This window comes from Pogoniulus pusillus, chromosome 9 (genome assembly GCF_015220805.1).
Source record: "Pogoniulus pusillus isolate bPogPus1 chromosome 9, bPogPus1.pri, whole genome shotgun sequence".
In the NCBI taxonomy this organism is placed as follows: domain Eukaryota; kingdom Metazoa; phylum Chordata; class Aves; order Piciformes; family Lybiidae; genus Pogoniulus; species Pogoniulus pusillus.
The window spans coordinates 38,665,487-38,687,235 of NC_087272.1; the positions used below are offsets into that span (position 1 = coordinate 38,665,487).

Below are 21,749 nucleotides of genomic sequence, written 5' to 3' on the forward strand. Positions count from 1 at the left end.
AGACCATGGCACTAAGTGCCCCAGCCAGGCTTGGATGCAACACCTCCAGCCACAGCCACTCCACCACCTCCCTGGGCAGCCCATTCCAATGGCAAATTGCTCTCTCTGTGAAGAACTTCCTCCTAACATCCAGCCCCCCTTAAGATACTGAAAGGTCACAAGAAAGTCACCTCAGAGCCTTCTCCTCTCCAGACTCAGCCACCTTCTCTCTAGACTGATGCTGTTTTAAAAGCACTGCTTAGCTCATCACCCTTTCTGCAAGCCCTGTGAGTTAGTGGTGTGGTCAGCTAACAGCTTTCCCGGGCTAACTTAAGATCTCTTTATGTGAGACTTTCTTTTTAGCTGCATTGCATTTGATTATGCAGCTTAAAGAATTTATGCAGCTGTGCATTTGGTTGTGCAGCTTAAAGAATCTCTGCAGATGTGGCGAGGAAGAATTTTCTTGATCACAGCTTGCAGCTTTTACTGTGTTTTGTAACACTTAATCCTTGACAACTCTGACATATGCCAGTCAACCTTTTCATATTTTTGGCCTTTTGGGATTAGATTGCAATAAATCAAGTTCTGTATAATATCCTGTTCAGAAATGCTTGTTTTCAGGGAGCACAGAACTTGGAATGCCAGGATTCATTGTATGGATTGAACAGGGTTTTTTTTTTCAGGTTCTTATTTTCTCCTTTTCTATTCAATCCTAAAGTTGAATTGAAAGTAGAAAGATGACTTATTTTGAGGGTTGGCTGTGTTTGGCTTGGTTGGTTAGTTGGTTTGGGTTTGTTTTTAGTTTGGGGTTCTTTTTGGGTTAGGTTTTTTGTTTGGTTGGTTGGGGTTTTTTTGTTTGGGGAGGGATTTAGGAGTTTGTTTTGGGGGTTGGGTTTTGGCTTGTTTCTATATGGAAAACAGTTTGGAAGAGAAAAGTCTACATGAAAATCAGTTTGGAAGAGAAAAGACTACAAGAAAATCAGTTTGGCCTGCTCATGTTTGGAAGAGAAATGACTACTTGAAAGTCAGATTGGTCTGCTCATGTTTGGAAGAGAAAAGTCTACATGAAAATCACTTTCGAAGAGAAAAGTCTACATGAAAATCACTTTTGAAGAGAAAGTTTACATGAAAATCAGTTTGGAAGAGAAACGTCTACATGAAAATCACTTTTGAAGAGAAAGTCTACATGAAAATCAGTTTGGTCTGCTCATGTTTGGAAGAGAAATGACTACTTGAAAATCAGATTGGTCTGCTCATGTTTGAAAGAGCCTACAAGGAGATCAGTTTGGTCTGCTCATGTTTGGAAGAGAAATGACTACTTGAAAATCAGATTGGTCTGCTCATGTTTGGAAGAGAAAAGTCTACATGAAAATCACTTTTGAAGAGAAAGTCTACATGAAAATCAGTTTGGAAGAGAAAAGTCTACAAGGAGATCAGTTTGGTCTGCTCATGTTTGGAAGAGAAAAGTCTACAAGGAGATCAGTTTGGTCTGCTCATGTTTGAAAGAGCCTACAAGGAGATCAGTTTGGTCTGCTCATGTTTGGAAGAGAAATGACTACTTGAAAATCAGATTGGTCTGCTCATGTTTGGAAGAGAAAAGTCTACATGAAAATCACTTTTGAAGAGAAAGTCTACATGAAAATCAGTTTGGAAGAGAAAAGTCTACAAGGAGATCAGTTTGGTCTGCTCATGTTTGGAAGATAAATGACTACTTGAAAATCAGATTGGTCTGCTCATGTTTGGAAGAGAAAAGTCTACATGAAAATCACTTTTGAAGAGAAAGTCTACATGAAAATCAGTTTGGAAGAGAAAAGTCTACAAGGAGATCAGTTTGGTCTGCTCATGTTTGGAAGAGAAAAGTCTATGTGGAGATCAGTTTGGTCTGCTCATGTTTGAAAGAGCCTACAAGGAGATCAGTTTGGTCTGCTCATGTTTGAAAGAGCCTACAAGGAGATCAGTTTGGTCTGCTCATGTTTGGAAGAGAAATGACTACTTGAAAATCAGATTGGTCTGCTCATGTTTGGAAGAGAAAAGTCTACATGAAAATCACTTTTGAAGAGAAAAGTCTACATGAAAATCAGTTTGGAAGAGAAAAGTCTACAAAGAGATCAGTTTGGTCTGCTCATGTTTGGAAGAGAAAAGTCTACAAGGAGATCAGTTTGGTCTGCTCATGTTTGAAAGAGCCTACAAGGAGATCAGTTTGGTCTGCTCATGTTTGGAAGAGAAAAGTCTACAAGAAAATCAGTTTGGTCTGCTCATGTTTGGAAGAGAAAAGTCTACAAGGAGATCAGTTTGGTCTGCTCATGTTTGAAAGGGAAAAGTCTACAAGGAGATCAGTTTGGTCTTATGTTTGAAAGGGAAAAGTCTACAAAGAGATCAGTTTGGTCTGCTCATGTTTGGAAGAGAAAAGTCTGTGGAGATCAGTTTGGTCTGCTCATGTTTGAAAGGGAAAAGTCTACAAGGAGATCAGTTTGGTCTTATGTTTGAAAGGGAAAAGTCTACAAAGAGATCAGTTTGGTCTGCTCATGTTTGGAAGAGAAAAGTCTACAAGAAAATCAGTTTGGTCTGCTCATGTTTGGAAGGGAAAAGTCTACAAGGAGATCAGTTTGGTCTGCTCATGTGAAATGTTTGGGAAAGAAACATTACAAGAAGTTATTCTCTGGTACATTGCTTCTTGCATATATTAAACACTGTACTTAAGTAATATCTCTTTACAAAGTAGAGAATTTTACCTGCTGTGCAAAGGTAACCTGATGAAAGTTGGACTTTTGTTGGCTGTGTGCTGTGTTGAGTGCTGGAGCTGCTTCACTCCTGGTGGTTAAACTAATGCTGAAATGTTACTCCCAAGGTACAGCAGGGCAGAACTGGAAATCTGGAGAAAGAGTTGGCAGTGCAGTCCACCAAAGCTGAATTCACATCTCCTCCTGCCTTATTCAAATCAGGAATCCCACCAAACAGGTCAGTCAGTACTAACTCAAGACCAAAAAGCTTTCTTATTCTGTTACCTTGATGTATTTAGAGTTCATGATTTTTGTAGGGGAAAAAGAAATGATGTTTCTCTAGCAGCTATAAAGGAGTGGTTCTAATCACTTTTAACCTTCAGGGTAAGCTTAGGGTGAGTCTCTTTTCTCCAGGAACAGATTTACCTTAGCAAAGGTCAGGAAACTCATCTGCCTCTGAGAAGGGGAAGTCATTAAGTTGTCTGTTGGGTGGATAAAGAGAAAACAAAGTGATACATTTCCAGTGGTTAGAATCAGTTATTCTGTATATAATTGTGAGTTGTTACAATGCTGGAGTTTCTCTGCTGTATTTCTCATTCAGAGAACAGGGCTACATCCAGAGCTGCTGCAAATGCCTCCTGGCTCAGCTTTTAGTTAGATCATAGACTCCTAGAATGGCTCAGGTTGGAAGGGAGCTCAGAGCTCATCTCTGTCAACCTCCCCACCGTGCCCAGGGACACCTCTCAACTAGACTCAACTGCTCATCCAACCTCGCCTGCAACACCTCCAGGCAAGAGGCAGCCACAGCCTTCCTGGGTAGCCTGTGCCAGTCTCACCACCCTCACACTCAAGAACTTCTTCCTCAGCTTCAGTCTAACCCTGCTCTAGCTCAGCTTCAAACCATTCCCCCTTGCCCTGTCTCTAGACAGCCTCAGGAATAGTCCCTCTGCAGCCTTCCTGCAGGATCTCTTCAGGCACTGGAAGGCAAAATAAGGCAAATTATTTTACATGATAGAATCAGACCATGATTTTGGCTTGGAAAGGACCTCCAAAGGTCATCCAATCCAACCCCCTCTGCAGTCAGCAGGAACATCCTCCACTAAATTAGGCTATGCAGAGCCTCGCCTTGAATATCTCCAGGGATGGGGCCTCAACCACCTCCCTGGGCAGCCTGTTCCAGTGTTCCACTACCCCTCATGGTGCAGAGCTTGTTCCTAATCTAAATCTCCCACCCAATCTCAATCTCCTCTAATTTCAAACCACTACCCTCACTGCAGGCCTTTGCTGTAAGTCCCTCTGCAGCCTTCTTGGAGCCTCCTTCAAACAGTCTTTCTGCAACCTTGGAGCCTCTTTCAAGTCCAGTTTAATTCCTTCATTCTTAGGCTAGGCTATAAGTGTAGGGAATAAATGTGGCATCCAGTAGTTAGATTGCTTCTGGATCCTGAAAAGGGGCAATGTATGTCCAAAAAGTAGTTCATTTATAGTACTTGGAGTGACTTCTGAAGCTATGAATTTGGAAAATAATTGGGGTTTGTCTTTCTTTTTCCTTCTTTTTTTTTTCTCTTCCTCCCTCCCCCCCCTCCCTACTTTCTCTTTGCTCTGTAGAACCCAAATGAGCTCAGCTTGCCAAGTGAGATTGAGACATCTCTCTGAATCTAATCTCCATGGAGGGTGATGTTCATAGTGCAAATAGCTCATAAATAACCCTTCTCTAGTTGGAGTTGCTGGAATGTTCCTTTCAAGCTACACTTTGAATTCTGCTGTGGGTTCATCTGTATCCCACACGTGTGGATTGCTTCTTTTTATGTTGGGATGTATCCATTGGGAATGCATCTGTAACCCAGGTGCCCTGATTGTGTAAGGGACAAGCCAAGCCCTTCTTTTCTTGGCATACTCTGAGGCAGAAACCTAATAGTGCCTGCTTAAAAACTTATTTCTGAGCTAGGTGGTGGCTGAGGAGTCTTCAAAATTCAAACATCAAGATTCAGATTTGCCCTTTGTACAAAAACTGCTGAGCTGTTAAATTCTGGGCACTTCAGATGCCTTCCTTGCCTCTGTGAAGAGTGTGTGTTTGATGTTGGTGTTACCTGCTGCTGCACTTGCAACTCAGCTGTGCTTTCTCCTGTTCAGTTTCCAGCTCTTGTAGTGGAGCATTTAATGAAATCATTGTTGCAGTCTGGGAAATAAAGGTTTTGTCAGGTTCAAGGTATGATGGCAAAGTCCTGAGCTCATCCATCGTTACCAGAATGAAATCTCCTGTAGCTATTGGGAAGGGCAATGGATGTACCACTATGAATCAAGGCAAGGGGGAATGGTTTGGAGCTGAGGGAGAGTAGGGTTAGGCTGGAACTGAGGAAGAAGTTTTTCAGTACAAGGGTGGTGAAACTCTGGAACAGAGGCCTCAAATTCCCCCAAGGAGGAGGCAGCCTATTCCAGAGTCTCACAGTCCTACTGAAGAGATCCTTCCTCAGCTCCAGCCTAACCCTGCTCTGCCTCAGCTTCCAACCATTTTCCCTTGGCCTGTCTGTAGACACCCTCAGGAACAGTCCCTCTGCAGCCTTTCTGCAGGATCCTTTCAGGCTCTGGAAGGCAGCTCTAAAGTTTCCTTGCATCTTCTCCTCTGCAGGCTGCACACCCCCAGCTCCCCCAGCCTGTGCTCACAGCAGGGCTGCTCCAGCCCTTGGAGCATCTTTGTGGCCTCTGGGCTCTCTCCAGCAGCTCTGTGTCCTTCTGCTGGGGACACCAGACCTGGAGGCAGGATTGGAGGCGAGGTCTGAGCAGAGCCGAGCCAAGGGTCAGAATCTTCTCTCTTGCACTGCTGCCCACTCTCCTCTGCCTGCAGCCAGCACACAGCTGCCTGCTGGGCTTGCATGAGGGCACTGCTGGCTCCTGAGGAGCTGCTCAGCAACCAACAGCCCCAAGTCTCTTTCTTCAGAGCTCATTTCTTATGACTAGAGCTATTTTACTTCCATTTTCTGTAGTAGTTCTGTTTAATGTCATTTTCTCCTTACTGAGGTGAGGGTTTTTTTGCCCCTTCATTTCCCCCCTTTTTACTGGTAACACAGTGTAGGTTTATTAGGATATAGGGAAGGAGAATGAGGAGTCAGCTTTTGTCCTACAGGACTCTTGCTGCATTGTTTAGTTGCACACACTTGCATGGTTCAGCAGGGCTTTAGCACATTTAGTGCTCTTCAGGAATGGTCTCTTAGCCTTTATAGAGGATAATGAACTTTAGACATTCAGAATGAGAGAAGTCTGAAGACTTTCTTCTCTCTCTCCGGTGTTTTCCTTTTGGTTTTCCCCCTTTTGCAGCTCTCCTTGTTGACTCTGCTTTGTCCTGTGTTGTTGCAGGAGATTACCTGGCACAATAGATGTGATTGGGCAGAGCATCACTATCAGCAGGGTGGAAGGACGGCGGCGAGCTAATGAAAACAGCAACATACAGGTTTCACACTGCAGATTTGCCTTCTATCCTTGCCTAAAAGACAGCTTTGCCCTCCCCGTAGCTTCAGTTCAAATACTTCAGGGTGTGTGAGTTGAGCAGAAGTAGCTCTGAGTGTAGCAAGACGCTTGTGGTAGTTCACTGAAATGCATCAGGAGGGAAATATTTACTGCTAAAGATAAATGTTTGGGTTTCCTTAATGAGAGGAAATCAGAGAGGCTGCAGACTTGCAGTGGTTCTGCTGGATCTGCATGGGGTATAGCACTCTGTTTACTAAGTGATTAAGATAACTGTTTCATCTGACTGCTCATTTCAGCACTAAGGCTGCAAGCAAAAGCCTCTTTGAATGCAGACTGAGAGATGCTGCAGCCTTTTCAACTAAGCGGTGATGGCATAGAGTTGGCAGCACTTAAAACAGTTGTTTTGCATGATTTAACCACGAGTTGTTAGGCTTAGCCTTTATGATTTTAGTCTTTATGGGCTTGGCTTATCTTAAGAAGACAACTGAATGCGTTGAGATTGAATACAGCTTCTCACTGTGGAGAAGAATCAAGGTTGCCTGGTGCCCTACCTGCATTTCCGTGCTCACTTGGGTTGAGGTGAAGCAGTGAAGAGGGTTATGGATTGTAGTGCTTCCACTGAAAACACTGCCATGTGGTTTTCAGCTGATCTCACTGAAGCCTGGGGAATTTTCCTGCTGTCCACAGTGATTTGTAAAACCTTTTCCTTTGTCTTTGGATTTAAGATGGTGTTTGGGACCATATTCAGATGATTTGTATTCCCCCTCAAATCTTGCAGCCCTGTTGGCTGCTTTCAGACACTCAAAGGTTACTTGGCAAGCACGGAATGCTGAGCACAGGGATGGAGATTGAACTTAAACCATCTGAATATGGTTGTTTAGGTAGCTAAGTAAGACTTTCCTGTTGTAGTAACTGGAAACTTTCTCTTCTGCCCTTTGGACATAGCAATTGTAACTATAGTTTGGTATTTTACAGGTTCTTTCAGAACGATCTAATCCTGAAGTAGACAATTTTACCAAGCCACCTCCATTTTTCCCTCCAGGAGCTCCACCTACTCACCTTCCACCACCTCCTTTTCTCCCACCCCCTCCAACTGTCAGTTCTGCTCCACCTCTGATTCCCCCACCAGGTAAATATCCTGTACTGTGTAGAGTGTGAAGAATGAGGAATGCATTAGCATCAAATGCTTGGTGATAATGAGTTAAAGACTGTTGCATGCATGTTTGGCTACACAGAGTGCAGAGTACAGTGCACAACTCTGTACTTAAATACATCTGCAAGGCAGAAACTGAATCCAAGGACTTTATTTTCTCAGTAAGCATAACCCCAATTAGGAAGTAATGACCTGAAGACTGAATGTTGGATCTTGTGCCTTTGGTAATGTTTGAATAGGGAAGCTGTTTTTTGGAGAGGAGAAGGCTCCCAAGTGACCTTATTGTAGCCTTTTGGTGCCTTAAAGGGGCTAGAAGAAAGCTGGGGAGGGACTTTTGAGGCTGTCAGGTAGTGATAGGACTGGGGGGAATGGAACCAAGCTAGAAATGGGTAGAATCAGACTGGATGTTAGGAAGGAGTTGCTCAGCATGAGGGTGGTGAGAGCCTGGAAGAGGTTGCTTAGGGAGGTGGTGGAAGCCTCATGGCTGGAGGTGTTTAAGGCCAGGCTGGCTGAGGCTGTGTGCAGCCTGCTCTAGTGTGAGGTGTCCCTGCCCATGTCAGGGGGGTTGGAAGTGGCTGCTCCTTGTGGTCCCTGCCAACCCTGACTGATTCTGTGATTCTCTAAGTCAAGTACCAGTAGTGCTACCAGTAAGTCAACTACCAGTTGAGAGGCAGATGGTAACAAACTCTCCTAAAGACTTTTGAATTATGGGCATGGCATACCTGCCACTCCCTCACAGCCTCAAAAATCCCTCCCCAGCTTTTTTGGAGCCCCCTTCAGATCCTGGAAGGCCACAAGAAGGTCCCCTGGGAGCCTCCTCTGCTCCAGCCTGCACAGCCCCAACTCTTTCAGGCTGTGCTCACAGCAGAGCTGCTGCAGCCTCTGAGCATCCTCCTGGCCCTGCTCTGGACACTCTCCAGCATCTTCACAGCCCTCTTGTCCCAGGGGCTCCAGAGCTGGATGCAGGACTCCAGGTGGGCTCTCAGCAGAGCAGAGCAGAGGGGGAGAATCCCCTCCCTGGCCCTGCTGGCCACACTTCTGCTGCTGCAGCCCAGGCTCTGCTTGGCTTTCTGGGCTGCAAGTGCACACTGCTGGCTCCTGTGGAGCTTCTTCTCCAGCAGCACCCCCAAGTGCCTCTGCTCAGGGCTGCTCTGCAGCCAGTCTCTGCCCAGCCTGGAGTTGTGCTTGCCATTGCCCTGACCCAATGCAGCTAATGCACTGACATTTGTTGGAAAGCAATTAGTTTAATTGTAATTGTGCTATCCAAAAGCTGACCTAAGTTGTGCATTTTTAAATGCATGTGAAGAACCCACACCAACACCCCAAAGATTGTTGGTGCAGAGATATCAACTGCTCTTAGGGTACCCCTCACCTGTGGAGCTCTTAAAGGTGAAAGAAATCCACACATGGTAGAGATTTAGTGAACAGGTTTGGCTTTGGTCTTGTGCTTCACAGACAGGTTTATGACACACACTTGTTCATAAGGTCTCCTTCAACATCCTCCCCTGCTTCAAGCTGATTTGAAACTAATGATGAAGAGCTGTGGGTTTGGTTTCTTCAGGCCTGTGTTTTAATTGTGCTGTTGCCAGCTCTTTATCTTCAAAGCTCATCCTAAAATAGAATCTGCCATTCCTCTTAGGTTCAAGCAAGGAGGAGTTAAAAACCTATCCCCTGCTCTTACCCAATATTAAACCAGGACTTCTTGCCAGAAAATTGAAGTATTCCAAATAGAAACCATCCTCCAGTTGCCCCTTTGGACAAAAAAAAAGGGAGCTGACTTTGAAGTTAGATCTCTTTTCTCTGAATTCATTCACTTGTGTGACTCAACTCTTTTAGGGGAGTTAAGTCCTGGAATGGTTCAAAGGGCCAAAAGCACAAAATTATCAAAACATTGCTGGGAGCTCAGTGTAAAATGTGTTGTGTTTTGTCCCCTGGGTTTATTGCTATCTAAAGAAGGATGCTTCTGTTTGACAGGCTTTAAAAGGCTGATTTGTGTCTTTTGGTTTAAGAGTGTGGTTAAAATGTGCCCTGTCCATCACCTGGGGCAGGGCAATCCCAAGCACTGATACAGGCTGGGCAGTGCCTGGCTTGAGAGCAGCCCACAGGGAGGGACTTGGAGGTTCTGGTGGATGAGAAACTCATATGAGCTGTCAGTGTTGCTCTTGCAGCCCAGAGAGCAAGCAGAGAATCATAGAATCAACCAGATTGGAAGAGACCTCCAAGATCATCCAGTCCAACCTATCCAGCCCAGAGCCTGTGTGACCAGCAGGGTGAGGGAAGGGATTCTCCCAGTCTGCTCCACTCTGGTGAGACCTCACCTGGAGTACTGTGTCCAGTTCTGGAGCTCCTGGGACAGGAAAGATCTGGAGATGCTGGAATGTGTCCAGAGAAGGGCCACAAGGATGCTCAGAGAGCTGGAGCTGCTCTCCTTCACAGCAAGAGTGATTGGCATTGGAATTGGCTGCCTGGGGAGGTGGTGGAGTCCTCATCCCTGGAGGTGTTTCAGAGGAGGCTGCATGAGGCACTTAATGCCCTGGGTTAACTAAGGATTTTTACTTTCTCTTTGCTTCTTTCCTGGTCAGATGAGGTTTATCTACTGGGGCAGTATATTTTGGTGGGACAGTGTATTTTGGTAGGCCAGCTGATTTGTTTGGGAGCAATTGCTCAGCATTTGGTTAGATCATAGACTCCTAGAATGGCTCAGGTTGGAAGGGGGCTCAGAGCTCATCTCCTCCAACCTCCACACCATGCCCAGGGACACCTCTCAGCTACACTCAGCTGCTCAAGGCCTCATCCAACCTGGCCTGCAGCACCCCCAGCAAGGAGGCAGCCACAGCCTCCCTGGGCAGCCTGGGACACACTCTCAGCACCCTCACATTCAGCAACTTCTGGCTCAGCTCTGCTCTAAGCCTGCTCTGCCTCAGCTCCAAACCATTGCCCCTTGGGCTGTCTCTAGAGCCCCTGATGCAAAGTCCCTCTGCAGCCTTCCTGCAGGCTGCCTTCAGCTCTGGGCAGGCAGCTCTGAGGTGCCCCTGGAGCCTTCTCCCCTGCAGGCTGCACCCCCCCAGCTCCCTGAGGCTGTGCTCACAGCAGAGCTGCTCCATGGATCATTTTTGTGGCCTCCTCTATACACTCTCCAGCAGCTCTGTGTCCTGCTGAGGACAGCAGCACTGAGGCAGGATTGGAGGTGAGGTCTGCAGATCAGAGCCAAGGGGCAGAATCCCCTCTCTTGCCCTGCTGCCCACACTGCTCTGCTTTGCTCCATTCCCCCCACTCCTGCCACTCCCTCATAGCCTCAAAAGTCCCTCCCCAGCTTTTTTGGAGGCATCCTTCAGATGCTGGCAGGCCACAAGAAGGTCCCCTGGGAGCCTCCTCTGCTCCAGCCTGCACAGCCCCAACTCTTTCAGGCTGTGCTCACAGCAGAGCTGCTGCAGCCTCTCAGCATCCTCCTGGCCCTGCTCTGGACACTCTCCAGCATCTCCACAGCCCTCTTGTCCCAGGGGCTCCAGAGCTGGATGCAGGACTCCAGGTGGGGTCTCAGTAGAGAGGGAGAATCCCCTCCCTGGCCCTGCTGGCCACACTGCTGCTGCTGCAGCCCAGGCTCTGCTTGGCTTTCTGGGCTGCAAGTTCACACTGCTGGCTCCTGTGGAGCTTCTTCTCCAGCAGCACCCCCAAGATCCTCTGCTCAGGGCTGCTCTGCAGCCAGTCCCTGCCCAGCCTGGAGTTGTGCTTGGCATTGCCTCCACCCAGCTGCAGGACCTTGCCCTTGGTCTTGTTGAAGCTCCTGAGCTTGGCTTGTGCCCACCTCTGCAGCCTGCCCAGGTCCCTCTGGATGGATCCCTGCCCTCCAGCCTGGCTGCTGCACCACACAGCTTGGTGTGGGCAGCAAACTTGCTGAGGCTGCACTCAGTGCCTCTGTCCATGGCACCCACAAAGCTGTTGAACAAGACTGGTTGAACAAGCCTTTTGAACAAGATGAGACTGGTCCTGGGACTGATCCTTGAGGGACTCTGCTTGTCACTGGCCTCCACTTGGCCATGAAGCCATTGCCAGCCACTCTTTGGGTGCAGCCATCAATATAATGAATAAATAAAGCAGATTTGATAAGCCTTGCATAAAATCTGAATGGTTGGTGTTAAGGTGAGACCTGGATGACACAAAATAACCTCTCCTTCATCTAGATTATGACTTTTACATCTGCAATCCCAAGAACTGACATTCTCTTTGTTGTCTTTTTAGGTATACCAATAACAGTGCCACCCCCAGGTAAACTTACTTCACCTTTTCTTCCCACACTGGTTAAGAATTGAAAGCTTAAAATGAGCAGCTTCCATTTCTTTACCTAGATAATAGCTGATCAGTTCAGTACTGTATTGATAGCTGGAGGCTCAGGTGCTGTGATGCCAGGCTGAAAAGAAGCTGAATGAAAACACTGTTGAGTAGTGGAACTAATCTGCCAGTTTTACATCTGTGCTTTTGGCTTTCTCTTTGGGTTCTGTTCTCTTTTTGCTGTCTTTTTCTTTTTTCCCTGCTTTTTCCTCTCCTCTTTTTCCCTACCTTCCCCTCCTTTTTTTCCCTTCCTTCCCCTCCCCTCCTTTTTTTCCCTGCCTTTCCCTCCCCTCCTTTTTCCCTGCCTTCCCCTCCCCTCCTTTTTTTCCCAGCCTTCCCTTCCTCTCTTTTTTTCCATGCCTTCTCTACCCCTCTTTTTTTCCCCTGCTTTCTCTTCCCCTCCTTTTTTCCCCTGCTTTCCCCTCCCTCCTTTCTTTCCCTTCCTTCCCCTCCCCTCCTTTCTTTCCCTTCCTTCCCCTCCCCTCCTTTTTTTCCCTGCCTTCCCCTCCATTCCTTTTTTCCCTGCCTTCCCCTCCCCTCATTTTTCCCTGCCTTCCCCTCCTTTTTTCCCCTGCTTTCCCCTCCCCTCCTTTTTTTCCCTACCTTCCCCTCCTTTTTTCCCTGCCTTCCCCTCCCCTCCCCTCTTTTTTTTCCCAGCCTTCCCTTCCTCTCTTTTTTTCCATGCCTTCTCTACCCCTCTTTTTTTCCCCTGCTTTCTCTTCCCCTCCTTTTTTCCCCTGCTTTCCCCTCCCTCCTTTCTTTCCCTTCCTTCCCTTCCCCTCCTTTTTTCCCCTGCCTTCCCCTCCCCTCCTTTCTTTTCCTTCCTTCCCCTCCCCTCCTTTTTTTCCCTGCCTTCCCCTCCTTTCCTTTTTTTCCCTGCCTTCCCCTCCTTTCCTTTTTTTCCCTGCCTTCCCCTCCTTTTTTCCCTGCTTTCTCTTCCCCTCCTTTATTCCCTGCTTTCTCTTCCCCTCCTTTATTCCCTGCTTTCTCTTCCCCTCCTTTTTTCCCCTGCTTTCCCCTCCCCTCCTTTTTTCCCCTGCTTTCCCCTCCCCTCCTTTTTTCCCCTGCTTTCCCCTCCCCTCCTTTTTTCCCCTGCTTTCCCCTCCCCTCCTTTTTTTCCCTACCTTCCCCTCCTTTTTTCCCGTTCTTTCCCCTCCCCTCTTTTTTCCCTGCCTTCCCCTCCCCTTCTTTTTTCCCTGCCCTCCCCTCCCTTCCTCGTCTTTCCTGCCCCCCTTTCAGAGCATAGCAGTGCCTGGTTTTTAGGAGGTGCAGTGAGGTGCTGAGGCATTTGCTGGTGCGTTTAAGCATGCCGAGGTGCTGCCTTTGAGGCACTGCTGATAGCCATTTACTAAGTTGCCTTTGTCAAGCCGGAAGGTAGTTGGCACAAAACAAACCCCATTTGCACAGTAAGAAACAGCTTTGGCTTTGTACTCTGGAATGTATTTGCTGCTGCATGCTTGGCCTGCTTCTTCTATGTGTTTGCCTTGGGTTTTTAACTCTTCTCACCTGATTTATTGTTACAGGCTTTGCACCACCACCCGGCGGCCCTCCACCTTCCCTCATACCCACCATAGACAGGTGGGTGAAAGCCTACAGGGCTCTGATACTACCCAGGGGCTCAGGGATTTTAGCAGGGAGTGGTGAGACAGTCCCAGATCTGTTGCAGTGTTTGTACAGCACTGTTCCTGCTCTCACCTGCCTGGCACTGAAGTGACAACTTCCTTAGCTACTCCTGCTCAAAGCGGAGGACTTAAATCCATCTCTAGCAAACACTTTGGTTTGGTCTGTGTGGTGGTAAGAATCGAGGGGGAATAATCTTAACAGGCTATATTTGTTAGTGGTAGATATTTCTTGGCTTTCAGGGTAAAAAGTGGGGGTTTTATGTGTGTCCTCTTTCCAACAGTGGCCATTCTTCTGGCTATGATGGACGTTCTGTGCGTGCATTTCCCTACGGCAGTGGTGAGTAAGCTGCTGGCTTTGAAACTGCTGACCTGTGCTAGATGGAATTGTTTGATACATACCAAATTATTGGATAAGAGTCATCAGGATTTTAGCTAAGAGATTGAACAGATCCTTTCAGCTGCCAGTTAGGAAAGTTCACTGCCTACTGTTGTAAACAGATACATGCTTGCATTGCAGTAGCTCTTGGTAAATGCTGTTGGGTTTGCTTTTTTAGTTGTCTGCTGGATATTTTTCCATGCTGTCCACAATGCTGAGATGTTCCAGCCCTTGGAACATCCTTGTGGCCTCCTCTGGACTCACTCCAACAGCTCTGTGTCCTTCTTATGCTGGGAAGGAGGTTATGCTGGGAGGGAGGTTATTCTTCCCCTGTACTCAACACTGGTCAGGCCACACCTTGAATGCTGTGTCCAGTTCTGGGCCCCTCAATTCAAGAGAGATGTTGAAGTGCTGGAAGGTGTTGAGAGAAGGGCAGCAAGGCTGGGGAGGGGCCTGGAGCAGAGCCCTGTGAGGAGAGGCTGAGGGAGCTGGGGGGGTGCAGCCTGCAGCAGAGGAGGCTCAGGGCAGAGCTGATTGCTGCCTGCAGCTGCCTGCAGGGAGGCTGTAGCCAGGTGGGGTTGGGCTCTGCTGCCAGGCAGCCAGCACCAGAAGAAGGGGACAGAGTCTGAAGCTGTGCCAGGGCAGGTCTAGGCTGGCTGTGAGGAGTAAGTTGCTGGCAGAGAGAGTGATTGGCATTGGAATGGGCTGCCCAGGGAGGTGGTGGAGTGGCCGTGGCTGGAGGTGTTGCAGCCAAGCCTGGCTGGGGCACTTAGTGCCATGGTCTGGTTGGTTGGGCAGGGCTGGGTGCTAGGTTGGGCTGGCTGAGCTTGGAGCTCTCTGCCAACCTACTTGGTTCTATGATTCTATGAACACCAGAACTGGAGGCAGTATTAGAGGAGCAGTCTCAGCAGAGCAGAGCAAAGGGGCAGAATCCCATCTTGCCCTGCTGACCACACACTTCTGGATGCAGCCCAGCCCAAGATTTGCATTCTGTGCTGCGTTCCTGGCTCCTGGTGAGCTCCTCATCGTTCAGTACACCCAAGTCTTTTTCTTCAGAGCTACTCTCAACCCTCAGCTTTCTAAGCAGCAAACGAAGAGCAGCAGTTTATACTCCAAAGTAAGCTTCTGAAGAGTTCCTGGTGAACATACAGCTACAGAAACGCAGCCTGGTTTATCTCAGGCTCTTGGGATGGAAAGGACATACTCTGTCTGCTGGGAATTCCTGCAGAGCTGAAGGAGTAGCCAACATCCATTGTAAAAGTTAATGCCACCATTAATGATTTAAGAGTGTGCATTTAAAGTGAAACTGGAGCTTACACCTGAGCTGAGGATATCCTGGCAGCCAACATCTCCTAGACCATCCTTCTGTTGTTGATGTAGTGGCAAGTCAAGGAAATTAGCAGCCTTTAAAGTCCAGATGGGGTTTTGCTGTTTCTGGCTGCTTTCCTTAGAGGAGTTGAAGATTTTGGCAGTGTAAGGAACAAGATACTATTGTATGAGGGTGATTTTTTTTCCCCTCCTCTGTTAACTCCTTCTTTTGTCTGCAGCCCTCCAGCCAGACAGTGTGGAACAATTTGCCAGAGGCAAAGCCTGATGGAAATGCTTTGTTTGCTCCAGAATTGCAGTTCTTTGTTCCAGTATTGCAGTGCTTTTCATTGCAAATGGACTTTGACAATGAAGTGAAGTTTTCCTGCTCCAAAGGCTTTTTGTGTTCCTGCTTTGGCTGCTTGGCTGACTGCTGTCTGAAGCTTCTGCCAAAGCAGGCATAGGCCAGGCGTTGTGGGCAAGGCACTCAGAGGGTGGCATCCTGGGCTGGCTCAGGAGCAGTGTGGGCAGCAGGACAAGGGAGGTTCTTGTGCCCCTGTGCTCAGCACTGCTCAGGCCACCCCTGGAGTGCTGTGTCCACTTCTGGGCCCCTCAATTCAAGAGAGCTGTTGAGGTGCTGGCAGGTGTGGAGAGAAGGGCAGCAAGGCTGGGGAGGGGCCTGGAGCAGAGCCCTGTGAGGAGAGGCTGAGGGAGCTGGGGGTGTGCAGCCTGCAGCAGAGGAGGCTCAGGGCAGAGCTCATTGCTGCCTGCAGCTGCCTGCAGGGAGGCTGTAGCCAGGTGGGGTTGGGCTCTGCTGCCAGGCAGCCAGCAACAGAAGAAGGGGACAGAGTCTGAAGCTAAGCTGTGGCAGGGCAGGTCTAGGCTGGATGTGAGGAGGAAGTTGTTGTCAGAGAGAGTGATTGGCATTGGAATGGGCTGCCCAGGGAGGTGGTGGAGTGGCCGTGGCTGGAGGTGTTGCAGCCAAGCCTGGCTGGGGCACTTAGTGCCATGGTCTGGTTGGTTGGGCAGGGCTGGGTGCTAGGTTGGGCTGCCTGAGCTTGGAGCTCTCTTCCAACCTGATTCTATCATAAGACAGCTGTCTGGAGAAGCCACTGATGCCATAAGAGCATTAAATACAGCAGCTGTAGTGCACTTGACATTGTTCAGTGGGTACTCATGGCAGTGACACTGCTCATCTCTCTGTGTGATGCCCTGGAGTCAAGCAAATGCTGTTCTCATGTTATAGATAATGAAGTGGATCTCAAAGCAAACAAGTTATTGGAGGCTATGTTATCACTGGCTAGCAAAGCAGATAAGCAGAAAGAGGGAAGTCCTCTGTGCTGCAAGTCCACCAGAGAGTGCTGTTTCCAGTTGAATACCACAGCCCTGATTCTTTTTTGATCACAGGCCTCCTGGAGAGGGAGGGGTAGGGCAGCACAGCTGGGGCATGGAGAGCACCAAGGTAGTTATTCCATGGGAGTTGGCAGAAGGCAGTGGAGAAGCATGGCCCTTCCCACTGCTGCTTACCTAAGCAGATTGGCAGCCAGCAGTGTGACTGCTGAGGCAGAGCAGCTTTTGCCATTCAGAGAGCATGCTTCACTTGCTGAAGTTGTTCTGGTTTAGTGATGATGGTGCTGGGGCTTTGTTGGCACTGGGACCTCAGCAGGCATTATTCCTTCTCCTCAGAATCATAGAGTCAAGCAGGTTGGGAGAGAGCTCCAAGCTCAGCCAGCCCAACCTAGCACCCAGCCCTGCCCAACCAACCAGACCATGGCACTAAGTGCCCCAGACAGGCTTGGCTGCAACACCTCCAGCCACAGCCACTCCACCACCTCCCTGGGCAGCCCATTCCAATGCCAATCACTCTCTCTGCCAGGAACTTCCTCCTAACATCCATGGGATTTAGCTTCTGTAATCAGGAAGCATGGCAAAGCTGAGGGAGCTGGGGGTGTGCAGCCTGCAGCAGAGGAGGCTCAGGGCAGAGCTCATTGCTGCCTGCAGCTGCCTGCAGGGAGGCTGTAGCCAGGTGGGGTTGGGCTCTGCTGCCAGGCAGCCAGCAACAGAAGAAGGGGACAGAGCCTCAAGCTGTGCCAGGGCAGGTCTAGGCTGGGTGTGAGGAGGAAGTTGTTGTCAGAGAGAGTGATTGGCATTGGAATGGGCTGCCCAGGGAGGTGGTGGAGTGGCTGTGGCTGGAGGTGTTGCAGCCAAGCCTGGCTGGGGCACTTAGTGCCATGGTCTGGTTGGTTGGGCAGGGCTGGGTGCTAGGTTGGGCTGGCAGAGCTTGGAGCTCTCTTGCAACCTGATTGGTTCTGTGATTCGAAGCACAGTACAGGATCTCAATTCGTGACTGAGAACATCGAAGCCAACTTTATGTTGTTAAATCCAATTATTTTAATGGACAAAGTAGAGAAATTACATCTTCTAAAGAGAAAATTGGAGGCATCCTTTCCCCTTGGTTTCCAGGACTCTGTTTTTAGAGCCACTGAGTGTCAAAAGCAGGAGAGAGACTGTTTGCAAAGGTCTGCTGTGACAGCATGAGGGCAGTGACTTCAAACTAGGGAAGAGTAGATTGAGATTGGATGTTAGGAACAAGATCTGCACCATGAGGGTAGTGGATTTCAGTGCTAGTTTTTGTGCTGCCTGTCCTGCTTCTGAGCACCTTCACTAGCAGGCTTTCAGTGCTAGTTTTGGTGCTGCCTGTCCTGCTTCTGAGCACCTTCACTAGCAGGCTTTCAGTGCTAGTTTTGGTGCTGCCTGTCCTGGTTCTGAGCACCTCCACTAGCAGGCTTTCAGTGCTAGTTTTGGTGCTGCCTGTCCTGCTTCTGAGCACCTTCACTAGCAGGCTTTCAGTGCTAGTTTTGGTGCTGCCTGTCCTGGTTCTGAGCACCTTCACTAGCAGGATTTGAGTGCTAGTTTTGGTGCTGCCTGTCCTGGTTCTGAGCACCTTCACTAGCAGGCTTTCAGTGCTAGTTTTGGTGCTGCCTGTCCTGCTTCTGAGCACCTTCACTAGCAGGCTTTCAGTGCTAGTTTTGGTGCTGCCTGTCCTGGTTCTGAGCACCTTCACTAGCAGGCTTTCAGTGCTAGTTTTGGTGCTGCCTGTCCTGCTTCTGAGCACCTTCACTAGCAGGCTTTCAGTGCTAGTTTTGGTGCTGCCTGTCCTGGTTCTGAGCACCTTCACTAGCAGGCTTTCAGTGCTAGTTTTGGTGCTGCCTGTCCTGGTTCTGAGCACCTTCACTAGCAGGATTTGAGTGCTAGTTTTGGTGCTGCCTGTCCTGCTTCTGAGCACCTCCACTAGCAGGATTTGAGTGCTAGTTTTGGTGCTGCCTGTCCTGCTTCTGAGCACCTCCACTAGCAGGATTTGAGTGCTAGTTTTGGTGCTGCCTGTCCTGGTTCTGAGCACCTTCACTAGCAGGATTTGAGTGCTAGTTTTGGTGCTGCCTGTCCTGCTTCTGAGCACCTCCACTAGCAGGATTTGAGTGCTAGTTTTGGTGCTGCCTGTCCTGGTTCTGAGCACCTTCACTAGGAAGCTTTCAGTGCTAGTTTTGGTGCTGCCTGTCCTGGTTCTGAGCACCTCCACTAGCAGGATTTGAGTGCTAGTTTTGGTGCTGCCTGTCCTGGTTCTGAGCGCCTTCACTAGCAGGATTTGAGTGCTAGTTTTGGTGCTGCCTGTCCTGGTTCTGAGCGCCTTCACTAGCAGGATTTGAGTGCTAGTTTTGGTGCTGCCTGTCCTGGTTCTGAGCACCTTCACTAGGAAGCTTTCAGTGCTAGTTTTGGTGCTGCCTGTCCTGGTTCTGAGCGCCTTCACTAGCAGGATTTGAGTGCTAGTTTTGGTGCTGCCTTTCCTGGTTCTGAGCACCTCCACTAGCAGGATTTGAGTGCTAGTTTTGGTGCTGCCTATCCTGGTTGTGAGCACCTTCACTAGCAGGATTTGAGTGCCAGGGCCTTCATTAGCACTGCAGAGGGGCAAGAAGGCGAGTTTGCTGAGGCTGGAGAAGGGGAAGGCGGAGGCTGGCAGGTGTGGTGCGGCGTTGGTAGTGTTGCAGTTTTCAGCTGCTCTCTGCTTTTGTTCCTTCTAATCCCTGCGTCTTTTTCTTTAGTCACCTTTCCGCACCTTGCAGGTTCTGCTCCTTCCTGGCCTAGCCTGATGGACAGCAGCAAGCAGTGGGATTACTATGCACGGAGAGACAAGGACAGGGAGCGTGAGAGAGAGCGATCCCGAGACCGGGAGCGGGAGCGGGACCGGGACCGAGACCGCGATCGAGAACGTACCCGAGACAGGGAAAGGGAGCGAGACCACAGCCCCACTCCAAGTGTCTTCAACAGGTGAGTCAAGAGTCTTCAGCATGCTTTGGCTCTGCCCACAGTCACAGAATGCTGATTGGAAGGTTGGAAGGGACCTCTAGAGATATCCAGTCCAAACCCACTGCCAGTTCGCTTCCACCTCCCTTCCCCATGATCCAGATGAGCCTTCCTCAGCTGAGCTGCAAGGATGCTCAAACCTTGCATCTGTGTTTGGTTCGTTCAGTTGTGTATTCCATGGAGCCAGAGGGTCTGGCTTCCTTCTCTTCCTCCCCCTTTTCTCTTGGAAACTGTAAGTAAACTTCTAAATGCAAACCAGAAGTGTAAACCCAACAGTGTGCCTCCAAACTGGTCACTGTGCCTTGCAGGCTAAAGGTGTGCTTCAAGCCCTGTGTAGGAGGAGTGGGATAGCCAGGGCCCTGATGGTGCTAGGATCATCATGGAGTGACCTAGGTTGGGAAGGACCTCACACATCATTTCCTCCAGCATTCAACTACAGTTGGTTGCTCAAGGCCTTATCCAGCTTTGAGCATCTCCAGGCAAGAGGCAGCCACAGCCTCCCTGGGCAGCCTGTGCCACACTCTCACCACCCTGAAACTCAACAACTCCTTCCTCAGCTCCACTCTAACCCTGCTCTGCCTCAGCTTCAAACCATTCCCCTTTGGCCTGTCTCTATATACCCTGATGCAAAGTACCTCTGCAGCCTTCCAGTAGGATCCCTTCAGCTATTGCCAGACAGCATTAAGGTCCCCCCCAGAGTCTCCTCCAGTAGATCTAGAAAAGTCTCTAGAAGAACTGCATGAATCTTGGTTGCCAATTCAGTGCAAAGAGCAACGTGCTGCAACACCTGACCTTAATTACTGCTGTTAATAGCTGCTAAATTGGTTAGCTTGGCCATTAGCAGAGTCTGGGTAATTAGACTCACAGCACTGTCAGAGCTGCAAGGGACCCCAAAGATCATCCAGACATTAGGGCTGCAGCAGAAGTGTGGCCAGCAGGGCCAGGAGGTGATTCTCCCCCTCTGCTGTGCTGAGACCCCACCTGGAGTCCTGCATACAGCTCTGGAGCCCCTGGGACAAGAGGGCTGTGGAGATGCTGGAGAGTGTCCAGAGCAGGGCCAGGAGGATGCTCAGAGGCTGCAGCAGCTCTGCTGTGAGCACAGACGGAAAGAGTTGGGGCTGTGCAGGCTGGAGCAGAGGAGGCTCCCAGGGGACCTTCTTGTGGCCTTCCAGGATCTGAAGGGGGCTCCAAAAAAGCTGGGGAGGGACTTTTGAGGCTTTTAGGACTGGGAGGAATGGAGCAAAGCTGGAGGTGGGGAGAGTGAGGCTGGAGGTGAGGAGGAAGTTGTTGAGCAGGAGAGTGGTGAGAGGCTGGCAGGGGTTACCCAGGGAGGTGGTTGAGGCCCCATGGCTGGAGGTGTTTGAGGCCAGGCTGGCTGAGGCTGTGTGCAGCCTGCTCTAGGGTAGGGTGTCCCTGGGCATGGCAGGGGGTTAGAACTGGCTGCTCCTTGTGGTCTCTTCCAACCCTGACTGATTCTCTGATTCTGTCCTGGCTTGGATTAAAAATGCTGTGGCCAGCAGCAGCAGGGAGGTGATTGTCCCCTTGGACTCCTGTGAGGAGAGGCTGCCTGATTCTATGACTCTATAAAGCTCCCCTCCCCTAGCTTGGATCCATTCCCCTCAGTCCTATCCCTTCCCACCACCCTGGAAAATCCTTCACCAACTTTCTTGTAGCCCCCTTCAGATACTGGAGGGCCACAAGAAAGTCTCCTTTTATTTCAAAGTCAAGACCTTTCTGACTTTCCAGGTCCAATCCTAGCAGCTAACTTTATCCTTCTTTCAACTCTCTGCCATTTTAAAAGAGAGAAAAAAAAAAAGGCTGCAGCTGCTCAGTGGTTCCTGTGAGAAGCACAAAGCATTTCATGTTGAGCTTGCTGAGACTCTGTAGAGCAGAGATGTGTTGGCTGCCAGATTTAGCTACATCTACTTAGCTCATTGTTTGCTAAGTAGTTCCAAGCAAACATCCTGACACTTCTCTCACTGGTTTGGTTTGCTGCTGTTGCAGCATTATCCAGCTCTTAGCTGGGTTGGTTTTGACCACTGGTTTAAGAGCAGCACTTCAGCTGAGAGCTGACAGGGGTTTTTTTGCATGGGGGTTGTTAGCTGGCTACAAGCTAAGAGGATTTTCCATGTAGGCAGATGTGGTCATGTCCTCTCCTGCGAGCACAGAGCTGTATTCCAGTGTCAGGTCTTGAGACCCCCAAGCCCAGTCTAAACATCTGTTTCTCAGACAGCTTGATGGAAGGCCAGATCCAAGCTTGGTCATTCAGGGGTGCTTGAAATGAACCTTAATAGCTTCCAGCCCTCAAGAAATCTCTGTGCTGCTGCCAGAGTTATCTGTAAAGGGAGGGGGGGGGTGAAGAGCAGGCCTCAGCTTTGTTATGTGACTAAATTCTCCACCATCTGTAGCAAAGCTGTTGCCACATGGCTGTGGAAGAAACCAGG

General features: G+C 49.2%; 1 protein-coding gene across 2 annotated transcripts in view; it reads left to right on the forward strand.

Annotated features, from left to right (window-relative positions):
• Positions 1-21,749, forward strand: part of FIP1L1 (factor interacting with PAPOLA and CPSF1) — a 46,960-nt gene that overhangs the window by 19,610 nt on the left and 5,601 nt on the right. The window contains exons 8-14 of one of the 2 annotated variants that reach the window (XM_064149279.1): positions 2,828-2,937; positions 6,051-6,144; positions 7,137-7,290; positions 11,554-11,580; positions 13,167-13,221; positions 13,547-13,602; positions 19,044-19,269. In XM_064149279.1, the coding sequence (XP_064005349.1) occupies positions 2,828-2,937; positions 6,051-6,144; positions 7,137-7,290; positions 11,554-11,580; positions 13,167-13,221; positions 13,547-13,602; positions 19,044-19,269 (722 nt within the window). The remainder of the gene's footprint in view (positions 1-2,827; positions 2,938-6,050; positions 6,145-7,136; positions 7,291-11,553; positions 11,581-13,166; positions 13,222-13,546; positions 13,603-19,043; positions 19,270-21,749) is intronic. The other variant, XM_064149280.1, reaches the window with a different exon arrangement.